At 40.7% G+C, this 14,921-nt stretch overlaps 3 protein-coding genes across 3 annotated transcripts in view; 1 reads left to right on the forward strand and 2 right to left on the reverse strand.

Annotated features, from left to right (window-relative positions):
• macrod1 (mono-ADP ribosylhydrolase 1) overlaps nucleotides 1–3,496 on the reverse strand; it is a 42,700-nt gene extending 39,204 nt beyond the window's left edge. Inside the window, exons 1-3 of the mRNA XM_030766074.1 lie at nucleotides 2,923–3,496; nucleotides 2,391–2,483; nucleotides 2,025–2,135 (exon numbers count right to left, since the gene is read on the reverse strand). Coding sequence (XP_030621934.1) covers nucleotides 2,025–2,135; nucleotides 2,391–2,483; nucleotides 2,923–3,397 — 679 coding nt within the window. The 5' untranslated portion in view covers nucleotides 3,398–3,496. The remainder of the gene's footprint in view (nucleotides 1–2,024; nucleotides 2,136–2,390; nucleotides 2,484–2,922) is intronic.
• A 1,127-nt stretch (nucleotides 3,497–4,623) lies between these two features.
• fermt3b (FERM domain containing kindlin 3b) lies at nucleotides 4,624–11,686 on the forward strand. Its single transcript, XM_030765665.1, is given in 16 exon segments — nucleotides 4,624–4,725; nucleotides 5,762–5,886; nucleotides 6,096–6,329; nucleotides 6,680–6,796; nucleotides 7,105–7,273; nucleotides 7,380–7,482; nucleotides 7,636–7,743; nucleotides 8,406–8,512; nucleotides 8,514–8,538; nucleotides 8,975–9,021; nucleotides 9,142–9,266; nucleotides 9,767–9,873; nucleotides 10,099–10,314; nucleotides 10,466–10,590; nucleotides 10,898–11,039; nucleotides 11,340–11,686. Coding segments are annotated over 15 exon segments (1,929 nt in total). The 5' UTR covers nucleotides 4,624–4,725; nucleotide 5,762; the 3' UTR covers nucleotides 11,520–11,686.
• A 949-nt stretch (nucleotides 11,687–12,635) lies between these two features.
• Nucleotides 12,636–14,479, reverse strand: trpt1 (tRNA phosphotransferase 1). The gene is made up of 7 exons (XM_030766642.1): nucleotides 14,293–14,479; nucleotides 14,121–14,202; nucleotides 13,605–13,774; nucleotides 13,258–13,435; nucleotides 13,023–13,079; nucleotides 12,803–12,913; nucleotides 12,636–12,714 (listed from the first exon to the last, which is right to left on the reverse strand). Exons 1-7 carry the CDS (start codon nucleotides 14,350–14,352, stop codon nucleotides 12,689–12,691), a joined length of 684 nt encoding a protein of 227 aa, XP_030622502.1. The 5' UTR covers nucleotides 14,353–14,479; the 3' UTR covers nucleotides 12,636–12,688.
• Nucleotides 14,480–14,921: the final 442 nt, after the last annotated feature.

The raw sequence follows: 14,921 nt of genomic DNA on the forward strand, positions 1-14,921 counted from the left end.
TTGAAAAAAAAAATCAAATTAATGTGAGTCATCTGAGTATGTAGAGGAACATTTGTCCTTCAAAGGATAGTTAATTATCTTTCAATCAAATCAACACATTTTCGTACAGAATTAAAAAATTATTTATTTTAGCATGTTCAAATTGAGAGCAATATTCTAACCCATATCACTATATGTTTTATATAATATGTGTAAGTGATTCTTTAAGCTTTGTCCTAGAGTTATCCATAGAAAAAGAACTGGCAATATAAGCAGACTTAACAGTATTTTGATCACAGGAAACCAACCCCACATATATAAATAAGCACAAATTCAAACAATATCTATTATATAACTACAACATACATAATTCAGCAGGCTAGTATAACTTTAAGGGAGTATTCTGAAATCTTTGCAGCTCACCAAAAAGCATCTAGCAGATAAATTCTGATGTTTTGCCTTGAGCTTGAGAACCTCTGCTCTCCATCACATGCACTATTCAGCCCTATGTTGAAGCCAGTGCCTGATAAGCAACAAACCCACAATATCTGTCTCAGCTATCTATGGAACTGTGTTACTTCAAAGGACAATCAAAGAATAGCATACAACTACTGTGTGTGTGTGTGTGTGTGTGTGTGTGTGTGTGTGTGTACTCCACAGAAGGAGCTTAGGACTAAAGTTGCCCACCCTGCTCCTCCCCTGTCCATCAGGACTGTTAGAGGTGCATACTTAGCAGTCCTCGGAAGTCCATTCCACAACCCAAATTAATTACCTCAGGACAGTCTGTTAATCCTGACGCTTTTACACCGAGACAGAGCGGTCAGCCGATCAATGCCGTGACAGGGATTAATGAATCAATGGCCTGTCACGCAATCTTCTCTCGCTCTCTCTCTCTCTCTCTCTTTTGCTCTCCCGCCTTCAGTTCCTACCCATAATTATGATGTTCATTTTCAACTCATTTCAGTTTAAAAACTTCTACTCTCTCTATTGAGCTTTACATGAAATTTAACATAATTCTCAGTTGTGTTAATGTCTCAGATTCACTGGAGCAACATGTTTGGGATGGCTTTGATATTAAGACATTATTGGCATGCTTTATGGAAGCTTACGTTCGGTGACGGACAAAACAATAAACGCTCTGCATTTTACAATGCCATAATATCACATTAATGTCAATAATGTCAAAGCATAACTGAAAAACGCTGACACCCGGGAAGGCCATTTTTTTTGAGAGGCCGATATACTATTGACTTACGATGACATAATCCACAGCTCCCTAGCGTTCTGATCTATATCCTAATATTTATTCAGTGCTGTGTTTACAAAAGCACCAAAAAAAATATGAAGCTTAAATACATAGACCAAACCAAGTACAAGTGAATTAAGTTCTTCTGCTTTGGTTAAACAGGACTTCTGTTGCCCTCTAGAGGTAAAAGCATACATCAGAGTGTGTTGGCCAAACCTTCTCTTCAGCTTCCCTCCATTTTATCAAAAGAAACATCTTGTCACTTAGAACTGTCAGTATTCAGAAAAAACACCTTATGGGTACACAATCTTCCAGGCTAGTCAAAGGTCATCTAAAGACAGAATTTCGAATGGTAAAGAGACTTTCACTTGAAAACCTTTCACTTATCAGATGCTATTATTACTGAATGGACAAAACTTATAGGGGCATGACATGGTAAAGGGAGTGAACCCTCTGTAAGCCACTGCTGAGTGTTACAAGGTCTGTGTTAAATGCATTCAACTGCATCCTTTGAGACACGTAGATTTCAATGCACTGAGTAAAAGTCATAAAACAAGAAAAGCAAACAAAATGACAAAATTCCTTCAAAATTTTGCTACAAAAGTAGTAAATCTTTTATATATAAAACGCGTACTTACCAGCAATCAAGAATTCATTTCACATATAGAAATCTTATGACGTGTCCCTAATGCACAGCTCTTTTCAAACTTTAATAAAACATATCCTGTAAATGAATCCAGGAAAATGACACCTGTCATAAAATTGGCAAATGTTCATGTTATAGCCTTCATATTCTTACCTGCATTGACAAGTGCATCAATCTCCAGTTTTGTGATGTCTCCACGGAATAGGGATATTTTCTGAGTCAGTTTATCATTACTCTTATAAAGAACCTCTCCATCATAACTACCTAAAGGTGAAACAAAGACAATGTTTAACAAAGATCAATGCTTTCAACTGCGGCAGGTAAATGTGACATTCTCTTCAAATGCGTAACATTAGGCCAGCTTTTATTCATAGATCAACAGATCATAATAAAAACCCTTTAAAAAGCTCAGGGGCACTTTTCCCCCCTTATATGTTCCTTTTCTAAATGTATAATACAACCCAGTGCATTATTGCTCTCTAATGCATTTCAAAGGCTAGATTTCAGTTTTTGGTTCACCTGATTGAGTCCAGACAGGCACTTGATCCAGGGCCAAGTGGTCAGTTCTGTACATTGCCCTTCTTTCCTTCTGACCCATGGACAGAAGCACATCTGACATAGAACAAAACGAATTGTCTGTTTTATTATGTGACAAATTGACATTTTTTTTCATAGCACAAGTCGATACACTCCTTTTCACGGAGCTGATGTTGATATAGATTTAACCCTTTGTCCAATTTTGATGAATAGTCTGTGTAACCAATCCATTAATGACACTGTAAACAACTGAACTCTTCACTTTATCCATAATGTGGTAGAATCAGTGTGTCACAAAAAGGAATGGATAGATTAGTCATTATTATAAATAACTGACAGAAATTACCCTGATATCACAAATCGTATAGATTTTGTGTACAGTTTGTTATTTAAAAACTTGTGTGTACTCTTAATGGACTGAAGACTCATATGGCACGAATATCATGCTGGTTTATACGAACTATTCATAGAACTTCACTCCTCTCTGGAGCTTCTTGGACTATGCTAGACTCACTTTTTGCCTCTTTCCAGTCTGTTTTATCCGAGTCCAAGTTCAAGTCAGTCCGAGCTGCCATGGCATGAGTTGCACTCGAGTGCAGCGTTGCAATAACTGCTGCAGAGAACCCTAAAACGCCAAGACCGATCGTAACCGAAGTGGAAAAGCTCCCCTGCGGTTTAGACGTGCTTCTGCTCTGCCACTGGAATTGCTTTGAGGTCGAAGAGGTGGTCGAAAACTTCTCCAACCGTTTGGCTATATTTAACACCTTGCACTGGATCGGACTTGGCGGGGAACTGAATAGTCTGGAATATGTCGACCCTTCACGAGTACGCAGAACTGCGTGGAATGCTCTCCTTGCCTGACGATTTATAAAGTCGAATTTGTTGGCAGACGATGTGTTATAAAGAAGTTTGCTCTGAGATAAGGACGAGGAAGCAAGGCTTTTTGAGATCTGAAAACGAGTGCCAAGTTTTGACATTTGAAACGCCATACTGCTCACACTATCCAGTCGTGGGAGTCTAATACTGACTACCGGGTTTAGACGGCGTAATTCCTGTCGACCCTTTTCAGCTAGCGTGTCTATATTTCTCTAGCTGTTCAGTAATCGCAGTTGAAAAGGTCATAGTTCAAATATGGAGAAATCGAAACTGGGTGAGCGAAGGCGAACGCAAACCGCATCATGGGCTGTACCATTTCCTGAGGGGTCGATGTAACAGCACAGTATTATCTCATGGATTGGACCGAAGCGTTGCCCACACCTCCGTGTTGATTTGTAAGAGTCTTTATTGCCCTCTAACGGTGAGACGGCAGACATCCTTCTCCAGTGACCAACATGATTAAGCGTTGTAATCTTAGGCACCGAACCTGTGAGTCAACGAAGAGCTGACCCCCTTTCACTGGGCCTTTTAATAGATCAAATAGGACTAGTAGAACTCATAGGGCTAAAATCTACAGTTATCCCTGAGTTAGAAACTTAGTTGCCTCCTTTTTGGGGTGTTCGTGTCATATTGCTTACACACACATTCACTCACTCTCTCACTCATTTTCAAAGCCACTTATCCCAATTAGGGCCACGGGGGGTGCCAGAGCCCATCCTAGCGGTCACTGGGCGAAAGGCAGGGAAACACCCTGGACAGGTCGCCTGTCCACCACAGGGCCGCTTACACATTCAACAAAGCAAAACTATCCCTTTCCCAAAATTTCATCTTTCCCTTCGTCCTAAAGAGAAAAACATTTGAGGTCTTTTGTCACGTAGATGCATTCATGTGAAATTATTTGGCCCAACAGTAAATCTCATGCATGTATCAATGTACAAAACGCAAAAGTGACTGAATGAAATTTCCCTTGGACGAACTCTTGACAATTATAAATCCCATGTGATGGAAAATGATATATAGATTTCTACATCGTGGTTTGGGGAATTGTGACACATTTTTCTCTCCAATCTCTAAAATAAGAACCTAAACACCCACGGAAGAAGCCCACACCCAAGAGACATGAAATTCGTGGTCACATTTTCTTCCGTTGAGTAGAGGTTCTTAAAAGAGGAACACCCCTTTTTGTCACTGATACACGCGCACGCACGCACACACACACACACACACACACACACACACACACACACACACACACACACACAGTGTGTACACATAGAAAAAAAACACAGTTTCAGAGACAGTAGGGGTAAGACAGGGTGTGTTTGAGTGAGTTAAAGAAAGAGGTAACTTGGACTAAGCTTGATAAATTCATCAGCAGCAGAGAGGACCAAGAAGATAGAGGACAGTTATTTGACGGAAAGTCCTGAAAAATTCAGAAAAGGTACATTTTTACTTCATAACTTTGACATGATTTTTACTCTGCTGCCTGAATTTACCATTTTAGAGCGGTATAGTTGTTCATGCATTCGACTGAGGGATTTGCTGACCTCTCATAAATCTGACATTGTTTCAACATTGCCATTGTTTGAACATCAGAGAGCTTTCTTTCATGATCATCGTAGTTCTTGCGTAGAATGTGAGATTTTAAACTGTTGACTCTCTATTTTCCGTGTGCTATTTGCAACTTAACTAGACTAACTTAACTCCAAACTATAAGTTTCAGATGAACAAGACAATGATATGATGATGCAGTAGACCAACGATATGATTAATATGACACAGATAGAAATTTGGTTTATATGACAAGAAAATGCCCAACATGTTTTCTCCCTCTCTCTCTCTCTCTCTCTCTCTCTCTCTCTCTCTCTCCCTCCCTATCTATCTGTATGTCTGTCTGTCTATCTATTTATCTGTCTGTCTGGTTATAAATAGCAGAGTAATTGTGGTAGTTATTCATATGGTGCTTTTGAGTGAAGGGCAAGGTGATTAGTGTATGTAACACACATACATTCATACACACTTATATATACACCATACATGCCCTTGTGATGTACATGACAGGGTTATTCTGCTCTGTCAAGCACTTCCTGTTTCAGGCTGTATCGCATGTATTCATACTTCCGTTTTCAGCCGGTCATGACCACTGCCATCTTCTGAGTAAGAGTGTGTGTGTGTGTGTGTGTGTGTGTGTGTGTGTGCGCGTGTGTGTGTGTGTGTGTGTGTGTTTCAGAGTCAGTGTGCTTTTAATGCCTTTTAGTGTGATACACACTCATGCGTTCTTTTTATCTCTTCAAGCACAGTTTTGAGAATATTTGTGTATGTGTTAATATGCTCTTGTATTGCCTCAGATAAGACTCTCCATAGCTCTCTGCCCAGTGAAGCAGACAGTCGTGACTTTATTAATAATATTTTTGTTAGGTGTCAATAACTCACATTTATCCCCCTAACCTCCACCCTTACTCCTCACTATCTCCAAGTATGGCAGCATGGGACTTGTCAGTCACTGTGGAAGACCTGGGCCCTGATGCTAAGCCCATTGTTGTCAGTGTGACCTCTGACCTCCACATAGGCGGTGTCATTCTAAAAACCGTGGAAAAATGTCGTAAGTTACAGGAAGGGTTCATTTCTTGGTGACAGGCTTAACAGATGTATAGCCAAATGTTAAAAGACCACATGCCCTAGTCATAATCTATGTTGTACTGTATATGTTAAGACCAACAGATCTTGAAGGTGTATAAACTATGTCATCAAACTTCTGGCCAACCATTTGCATTAATGTCATATATCTCCTGTGTTGTCTGTGGTGGACAGAATTAAATCAGGATTGGTCAGACCATGCCTTATGGTGGGAGCAGAAGCAGCAGTGGCTCCTGCGAACAGCCTGGACGTTGGATAAGTGTGGTATCCATGCCGACGCCAAGCTCATCTTCTCCCCTCAGCACAAGCCTCTGCGTCTTGGCTTACCTAACGGGGTGACCCTGAGGCTCCGGGCTAGCTTCTCAGCACCTGTCTTCCACACTGTAATGGAAATCTGCAAAGTCCTCAGTAAGGACAGGCCTAGTGATTTTTAACAAAACAACACCAACAACAACAACAATACTACTACTACTATTACTAATATCTTCTTTATAACATTTCTCTGTTTATAATAAATAAAAGTGATGCTTTATGTAGACCCATATCTCCTCTTTAGTCCTTTTTAAGAAACTGTAACAAAACATTTGTACCACACTTGGACAATAGTAATCATATTTCCCATCATCACTCTGGCAGTTTGTGAGGAAAGCTACGTCAAAGGTACCTTACGCTCATGAAGGTGGATCCTCTAATCCTCATTGTTCATCTCTTCCTTTGATCACTTCTTTTTTTTTTTTGTCATCACTCGCCATCTGTAGACATTCGTCGTCCAGAGGAACTGTCTCTGCTGCGTCCGGTGGAAGAGAAAAAGAAAAAAAAAGACAAAGATTCTTCTCAAGAGGTCTACGACCTCACAGATGTGCCTCTGCCCTCAGGTAGACACGACGACATTTGCTTTGACCTTTTTTCGAGTAAAAATCAACGAGCCGGTGAGAGGTCAAGGGTCAAAGACATTATGGCATCATGGCGTTCTCATACTGATAAGCTAAACATGTTCACCTGATTCACCGAGGGCCATTGCCTTGCAATTCCTCTTTTATATGGAACCGTTGCATTGATATGTGAACAGCAGTTTTATATTTATCATCGAATCAATTTCATTTACATTTACATTATAGCTCAAAATTGAAACCCTTTATGCCGTCTCTCTGACTTCTCTCTGTTCAACTATGTATGCTTGCAGGTTCTGTCCCATGCCTGTATGAAGGCATGCCAGCCCATTTTGCTGATTCTCCAAAGAATGAAGCAGTGTATAAGATGCTATCAGTATGCCAACCCTCCCCTGCACCAGAGGCCATCGCTAAACTGTACCGCCCAGCCAGCGTGGTGGACAAAACACACATCCACACCAGGTCAGGCAGATCAGCCCCCCCCCCCCCCCCCCATGCCAAGCTGAGCATGCACGCAGTCATTGTAATCTGGTCATATTGCCAATAATCTCATTTAATTTGCTCCTAGGTGGTTGGACTCATCACGTTCACTGATGCAACAGGGAGTACAGGAGAATGACAGGCTGTGGCTTCGATTTAAATACTACACCTTTCATGACCTGGAACCTAAGGTGTGTTTGTGTGTTCGAGTGATAATATGAAGATGAGAGGGAAGGGTTGGAAATGTTTTTGGAACAAAATAAGAAAACAGTATGTAAGATTTTGCATTGCCTACCTACAGAAATACGAAGCTAAAAGTTATGGTAATGATTTTGCTTTGTCAGTATGACGTAGTGCGTTTGACTCAGTTGTATGAGCAAGCTCGCTGGGCAATCCTGCTGGAGGATGTAGACTGCACAGAGGAGGAGATGATGCTGTTTGCAGCTTTGCAGGTACAACAAAACACACTCAATACACCCAACACTTGATGGAACAACAGAACACAGCACAACAGAACATAGCACAGCACAGCACAGCACAGCACAGTACAACACAACATAGCAAAGTGAAGCACAACTCATCACGCAACAGAAGACAAAATGTCAGAGAATAACACACCGCAAAGCAGAATAACACAGTTTCGAGGAATAAGAGAAAGGTCCTCTTCCATATTAAATGAAAGTGAAATTGAGCATGTTCTGCTTCGTGGCTGTACTCAACTGGCATGTGGCCTGTTGGCAATGGGGGATCTGGTACAGTAATAGAGAGGAAATTGTTTGATTTGTACTGAGGTATACTTCCTGTCTCTTGATTTTTAATTCAGGTTCTACATCCTGTGTGATATTTAGTTCAAATTCAATCTAATCAGCTGAATGGTAGTCAGCTGCAAAATTCTGAATTAAGCACAAAAGCACAAAAAGCCAGCATCAGAAAAAACAAAATCCAAAAAAAACCCCTGTCAGATACACACACACACACACGTGCGCACGCACACAGATTAATACTACTCTAGTATTGCTAAAATGTTAGGGACGGACTTTACTGAATCATGCTGTACTCTCAATATTTGGGTTGTATTGTAGCCAGTGTTCTCTCTCATACCTGTCATTCTCAGTATCACATTGCCAAGTTGTCCCAGTCACCAACCCAGGATACGACAACTGTTAAGGGGATGGAAGACTTAGAGTCAGCCCTTCAATCTCTGGAAGTGAAGATGGTGGGGGGGGGCCAGTACCAATGACCTGCTGGTGAGAAACAATAAATTGTTTTAATATTATACCTCAGTCAGTCTGTTGTACTCAACAACCTGTTCAGATTTTACAGAAGTCCTTGGGCCAAATATTGATACTAGCACTTGGAAAATGTTGCAGTTTACTGTTATGTTTTCTATAGTGTTATATGTATTACCAGCACATGGTTTTCCTGGTATATTTGAACAAACATTTTAGACTTAGACTTAGACTGCTATTATTGTCATTTCCACATATGCAGGACTCATACATACAGGGGAACAAGATTGCGTTACACAAGGACCACAGTGCCACATAAAACAAATAACAAATAAATACCACATAAAACAATAAATAACGCACAATAAATACTGAGGGAAAAAAAACTGAGTAATAAATATGACAACATATTTTCAACGACATAATTGCTCTACCCACTCTGTTTTCAACATAGGAGAACATGACTGCTCCTGAACTGAATGACTACTTGAAAATATTTCGGTAAGATCCACACTCGTTTGATTATAGAAGAGTCTCTCATCTAGACTGCCTAAAATGGTTTATAAATGGGGTTAGAGACAGAAATTTCTCTTTGCTTTACATGTTGCCTTTTCTGTTCAGACCTAAGAGACTGACGCTAAAGGGCTATAAACAGTACTGGTTCAAGTTCAAAGACACGTCCATCTCATACTATAAGAGTCAAGAAGATTGCTATGGGGAACCCATCCAGCAAATGAATCTAAAAGGTATAGTCAAGCCTAGCCACCTACCTGCGTGCATATAATCCTTCATATGCACATAAGCACGTACACACACATATACATTGTGTTACCCCCAACTAAGATTGGTCTACTGACAGCTCAAAAGAGTTTTTTTTAAGTTGACCACAAAAAGTTGATCAACTCTCGGGTCTCATTTGGTGAATGATTTGCTAGTGACACGAGATTAAATGGTTAACCATAACTTTACACTAGTTTAAAAAAAAAGAAGAAGTATTATCAAGTTGCTGACTCACTGCGAAGGTAAGGTCTTTGCCTAATGGAATATCAAGTTCTCTTTTTGGTTAAGTCAGATCTGCAAACACTTCAGCTTCCTCATGCAAACGAAAGGGGGAAAAAAAAGTGAAAAGTGCAAAAGTGTTTTCACACCTTTTTTTTTGGCGCTCTCACTGAAGCAAACCCAAGCATACCTGCTAAGCAGACACAAACATTCAAGCAAAACTCTGTTTCATTGTTTGCATCCTCAGGTTGCGAGGTGGCCCCAGATGTAAACATAGCCGGACAGAAGTTCTGTATTAAACTCCTCATCCCAGCTCCAGAAGGCATGAATGAAGTTTACTTACGCTGTGAAAATGTGAGTGACAGGTATAAAACACACCTAATCCACCAGAGCCAGTCAGTGTGTTAGGCAGCGGTAGAGTCCAAGTGACTGTTACAGTTACGTATGTGTGAAGATTAGAACTGATACGGTATTAAGCGAGGGAATGAATGAAGCTAATTTTTTTAAGATGTAACATAGTGATAGAATGTTTGAACTTTGAAATGTTCTGAGTTTCTCTCTCTCTGTTTCTCTCTCTAGGAAAAACAGTACTCTCAGTGGATGGCTGCTTGCCGGTTGGCCTCTAAAGGACTGACCATGGCAGACAGTTCATATGAGAGCGAGGTAAAGAACATCCAGACCTTCCTCTCTCTGCAGCGTACCAACCCTGGAGCAAACAGCACACAGACCGACGAGAGCATCAACACACACAGCCTGGTCTCCCCACGCTACGCAAAGAAATACAAGCCCAAACAGGTGCACTGCGCCCCCGTCTTCTCCCTCTGTTAACCACGAGTGAGCTTTTAATTAGACAGTCTACCAACTCAAACAACACTGGTTAGAAAGAATAATATCAAGTTCTCATCTGTCATCTCTTTTTTTCTCTTATGTTTCTCAAACTCCGTAGTTAACGCCACGCATCCTGGATGCGTATCAGAATATAGCTCAGCTTTCCCTCACTGCAGCTACTCTGAAGTTCCTCCAGATCTGGCAGGCTCTACCAGACTTCGGAATATCCCACTTTATGGTCAGGTAAGGGGGTGGGGCTTTTGGGTCATACCACCTCAAAGGAAGGGGAGTGTAGGTTTGATTTTTTTACTGAAGAACAGATGATTGTGCTTGACTAGCGGTTTTGTGACATAATATCTAAATATTATGCCTAAAATGACTAGATCTGATCTAAATTATAGATTTATTTTCAAGAAAATTCAACAGTTTGCCACATTCAAGAGATGTTTCTAAGAAGTATCTGAGGAGATTAAAGATAGTAGAAGCAGCCGACACACTGAGTTAATCTAACATCTGAGTTGTCCGTATGTTCATGTTGTCCTTTGTTCAGGTTTAAAGGCAGCCGTAAGGATGAGGTTCTGGGCATTGCTAATAACCGGCTGATCCGCATAGACCTGAGTGTGGGAGACGTGGTGAAAACCTGGCGTTACAATAATATGAGACAATGGAACGTCAACTGGGACATTCGACAGGTTAGAGTCCTTTTCAATCAGCCAGTCAGCCAATCAATACACTTTGAATGATGTTGCCGTCACCAGAGACAGCCAATACATTTTAAAATATTCAAATCAAGTAGACATCCCATTAACCAAATCTGTATTGTCTTCGTATGTAACTTTATATATATCAGCATAGAGACTGTGCATTAACACATCCATCCAGATAATGCACTTCACTGACATATTTATGAGAGGTATGTGCACCCAACCCAGGATCTACATGCTAGTGAGTTTATAAAATCATTCAATTTTATGTTGGTTCTCTCCCAACAGGTGGCGATTGAGTTTGACGCTAATGTAAACATTGCCTTCAGCTGTGTGAACGCGGATTGTAAAGTTGTGCACGAGTACATTGGCGGCTACATCTTCATGTCTACTCGCAGTCGTGAAAAAAGCAACACACTTAACGAGGAGCTCTTCCACAAACTCACCGGGGGCCACGAGGCTCTGTGAACCCTCAACTAAAGAAAAGACTAGAGGTGTTTTACTGTTATTTTTTTTTAACAGAAGCATTCCAGGTGAAGAGGAATACATTCCCTGATGCTTTTAATAAGATGCTTTTGCCATGGAAGACCTTATCTGAGTGCTGTCCAATGAAACTGAACATTATTTTCACTCCCGTATGATGTTTCATACCTTGCACGATGACATCACTGTACTCTCACGCAATTAAATCTTCTAGCTAAATATGACATCACAACACCGGGCAAGCCTTGCACTTATTCTTACATCAAAAATCAACTCTTAACTACCAAGTTCATTTGTATTGTATTATTTCTGTTGTGATTAGATGCTATTTGGATTTTTTAAAAATGCTTTAAAATGATTGAAATCATTAAATGTTGATAATTATTTAATATTACTCACATACTTGCATTTCACTATGCCAGATGGTAAATGCACTGACTGACAGTACCAATAAAGCATAATGAAAAGAGGAAGATTGTGTACACCATCAATCTTGGCAGTTTTGTTATCTGTATTATTATTTGTGTTATAAAGTTCAACAGTGTCATGAGAGAATGTATCTCTGATAACTGCACAATAAAACATGACTATCAGAAAAGCAGCCAGTTGTAAAGAATTTCAGCACAAGGTTTTTGTTTTTTTTACGACATCATAAACATCATTTTTCACTTTTTAACAGAATATGCCTGTGCTGTCTGGAACCATGCCTCCAGTGACAGCTCAGGAAACCAATGATTAATTTCTCCTAAAAGTGGTTCTCTACGAAACACAATGTTTCCCTATCACTGTGTAACATCCTCAAAATTTCAGTTAACTAAACCACAGCTTCTGTCTGCCATCTTTTGATAGTGTGTGTTAAAATGGCAAGGGGTGGGGGGTGGGGTAGGCGATCTGTGTATGAAGCCAAACAGAAGCAACCGTCACAGAAAGACATTTCCTTTCCATACAGTTACAATTTTGACAGACTAGATAGTTGCTACAATAAAGAAAAAGAAAAAAAAGATTCCAGTAGAGTTTTCGTAAAGTGTCTGCCGACCAAAGACTTCACTTGCACAAATACAAATAGTGTAAAGCCCCCCCCCCCCCCCCCCCCCCCCCCATTTTGAAAACTGGTCTTGTTCTCCATGAACGTTCTGAGGTGCAATCCTTCTCCGTCATGAGTTAAGCTGAAGTTCACATGCTGCAAAATAAAAGGTAATGTAAGAGGAGGAGTCGAGGTGGCTTTGAAATCAGAAGAATGTAATGGACTCTTAGCTGAAGATACTCACGTGAGGGCTTTAATTTTAGTGCACGAGAGAAGTAGCGAGGAGCTAGGATACCATCAGCATCTCCTGGTGTTAGTAACACACCATTCTCTGACCAGAAGAATGGGACTCCATCTGAAGAAGAGAGAGGGAGAGAGAGAGAGAGAGAGTTATTGTTACACTTATGCGAGGAGATTATGTCGTTGGATGATTTAAAAAAAAAAAAAAAAACTGTTATCTTTACCTGAAAGAGCTTTGGAGACATTAATATATACAGCCAGATCACAGTTTTGCCTCATACCTGGAATCGGAGAGAAAACATCTCAGTATGACAGATAACTGCACCGTCTTAAAGCAAAATTCATTCAGAAACTCATTTAGAAGAAAAATTCCTTCTCCTTTTCTTCGCTGACATTCCCCTCTTTTTTTCCTATTCACCCATTCCTTCAAGGGCCCAACTGTGTGTCTCTCTCTCTCACCGCTAATTACAGTATTCTCTCCAGGCAGACCAGGTGCCAGGTGAATGTGGATTCTGTTCATCCTACTAAGGCCCCTGCTGCGTATGGAGTCCCAGTGCTTCATGTAGGTACCATGAACCGCCTCCCTCGGGCAGTCTGAGGAGCCAGCTTCCACTGGTTTCAGCTCAAGGTCCACGACCTAGTAGAACAGTTACAACGCTAAAATACCAGAAAAGGGACTGAATAAATTATTACGTTTAATACAGTACAACACCACTTGCAGAGTCCTGTTAGGACAATTATGTTACATTTCTGACATTTACAGCAGTTGGAGATGTCTAGACAAATAAACTGCAGGCTAAGCCAACCTGAACTGAGTGTCCCTGATTGGCTCTGATTTGAAGGTGTCCATTTTCAGGGTCCTCACGAAGCTTGAAGCGTTTTTTGTCATTCGTGGCCACCACTCTCTCTATGTCTTCCAGTGAGTAGGAGCGAAACTCTGGATGAGCGAGAAGTTCTTCTACATTCAAGTAACCCTCTAAAGAACACACGACACAAAGAGATGTCACATACAAGGAGTGATGAATCAGATAACAATATAACAGCTCAAGTCTGCTAAAATGGTGCTAATGTAATTCAAGGAAAAACTCAATAGCTAAAACCACAAGAGTTTCAAAATGATGTTGTAGCATTAAAGTCTATCAGTCCCTGTTCACAGTCAAATTTGACAAGTAGAATGGGTTAGTTTTACAACTAGCTGGGCAAATTATGGCTGATAGGTTATTAAAACCGTCAGCAAAGTTCAAATTAATTTAAGTAAAACCTCTTCATAGAACATGATATGAGGGAGGGTTTCAGGAAGGAACATGTGTCTTAAACGTCACCTGAGTTCATGAGTAGCCCCATTTGGTTGGCCCCATGACGCAGAGCGAAAGACAGAGACTTTGACAGGCGAACATCTTTACTCTGAAGGGGGAACCATACAGACCACTGAGTCAGTCAGCTACAGCTATTATTAGCTCTCACTATATGTGGACTCCCTGTCTGGTCACTAACCTCACCTTCGCGGTTCACTCGCCTGCCTCTTCTTCCTTTTCCTCGATGCTGACGGTCCATTTATCAATGTCAAATATATGAACGTCAAACCTGTCACTGGCAGAGTAATACCTGAATGATAACAGTTTTTAAAGAGAGTGTTTCCGTGGGGCGTCCATGGCATCTTAAGGTGACCATATCACATTACATTCAAGCAAATATTTTCGATGTAACTGATTATCTGTAATGTTTAAATCGATATGACTGGTGGAGCGTGAAAGCCTTTTCTTTATATCTGCTACAAATCCCCACTCACAGTTCTCACTTCCTTTCCAGAACACACTTGTGAGCAGTATGAACTACGCAACGACAAGGCATGATCAAGATGGCCACTGAATGAGTAATTTTTCATAATAAAAGTTAGGGGGCCTAGCTGCAACTTCTGTGACCGTCAGAGAAATTTGAAAGTTTTCTACATACACAGACGAGGAGAGGATATAGCAGATATAGTCGAGATCTAACTGGCACAGAGGTCTGTGATCAACAAGACTCACGCAAGGAGTCAGTGAACTGTGTGCTTTATTGTCGGTCCTGTCAAAGAGAGCGACCACAGAACAAATAAACTGGACTTAAAACAGTTTTTTTATCCA

The sequence above is a fragment of the Chanos chanos genome, chromosome 2, assembly GCF_902362185.1.
Source record: "Chanos chanos chromosome 2, fChaCha1.1, whole genome shotgun sequence".
In the NCBI taxonomy this organism is placed as follows: Eukaryota; Metazoa; Chordata; class Actinopteri; order Gonorynchiformes; family Chanidae; genus Chanos; species Chanos chanos.

Coding starts and splice junctions, on each gene's coding strand:
- trpt1 (XM_030766642.1), bottom strand. CDS start 14,352: ATGGACCGTCAGCATCGAGGAAAAGGAAGAAGAGGCAGGCGAGTGAAC. Junction 13,436..13,604: donor ATCAGGGACACTCAGTTCAG/GTTGGCTTAGCC, acceptor CTGTTCTACTAG/GTCGTGGACCTTGAGCTGAA. Junction 12,715..12,802: donor ACTAAAATTAAAGCCCTCAC/GTGAGTATCTTC, acceptor TTTATTTTGCAG/CATGTGAACTTCAGCTTAAC.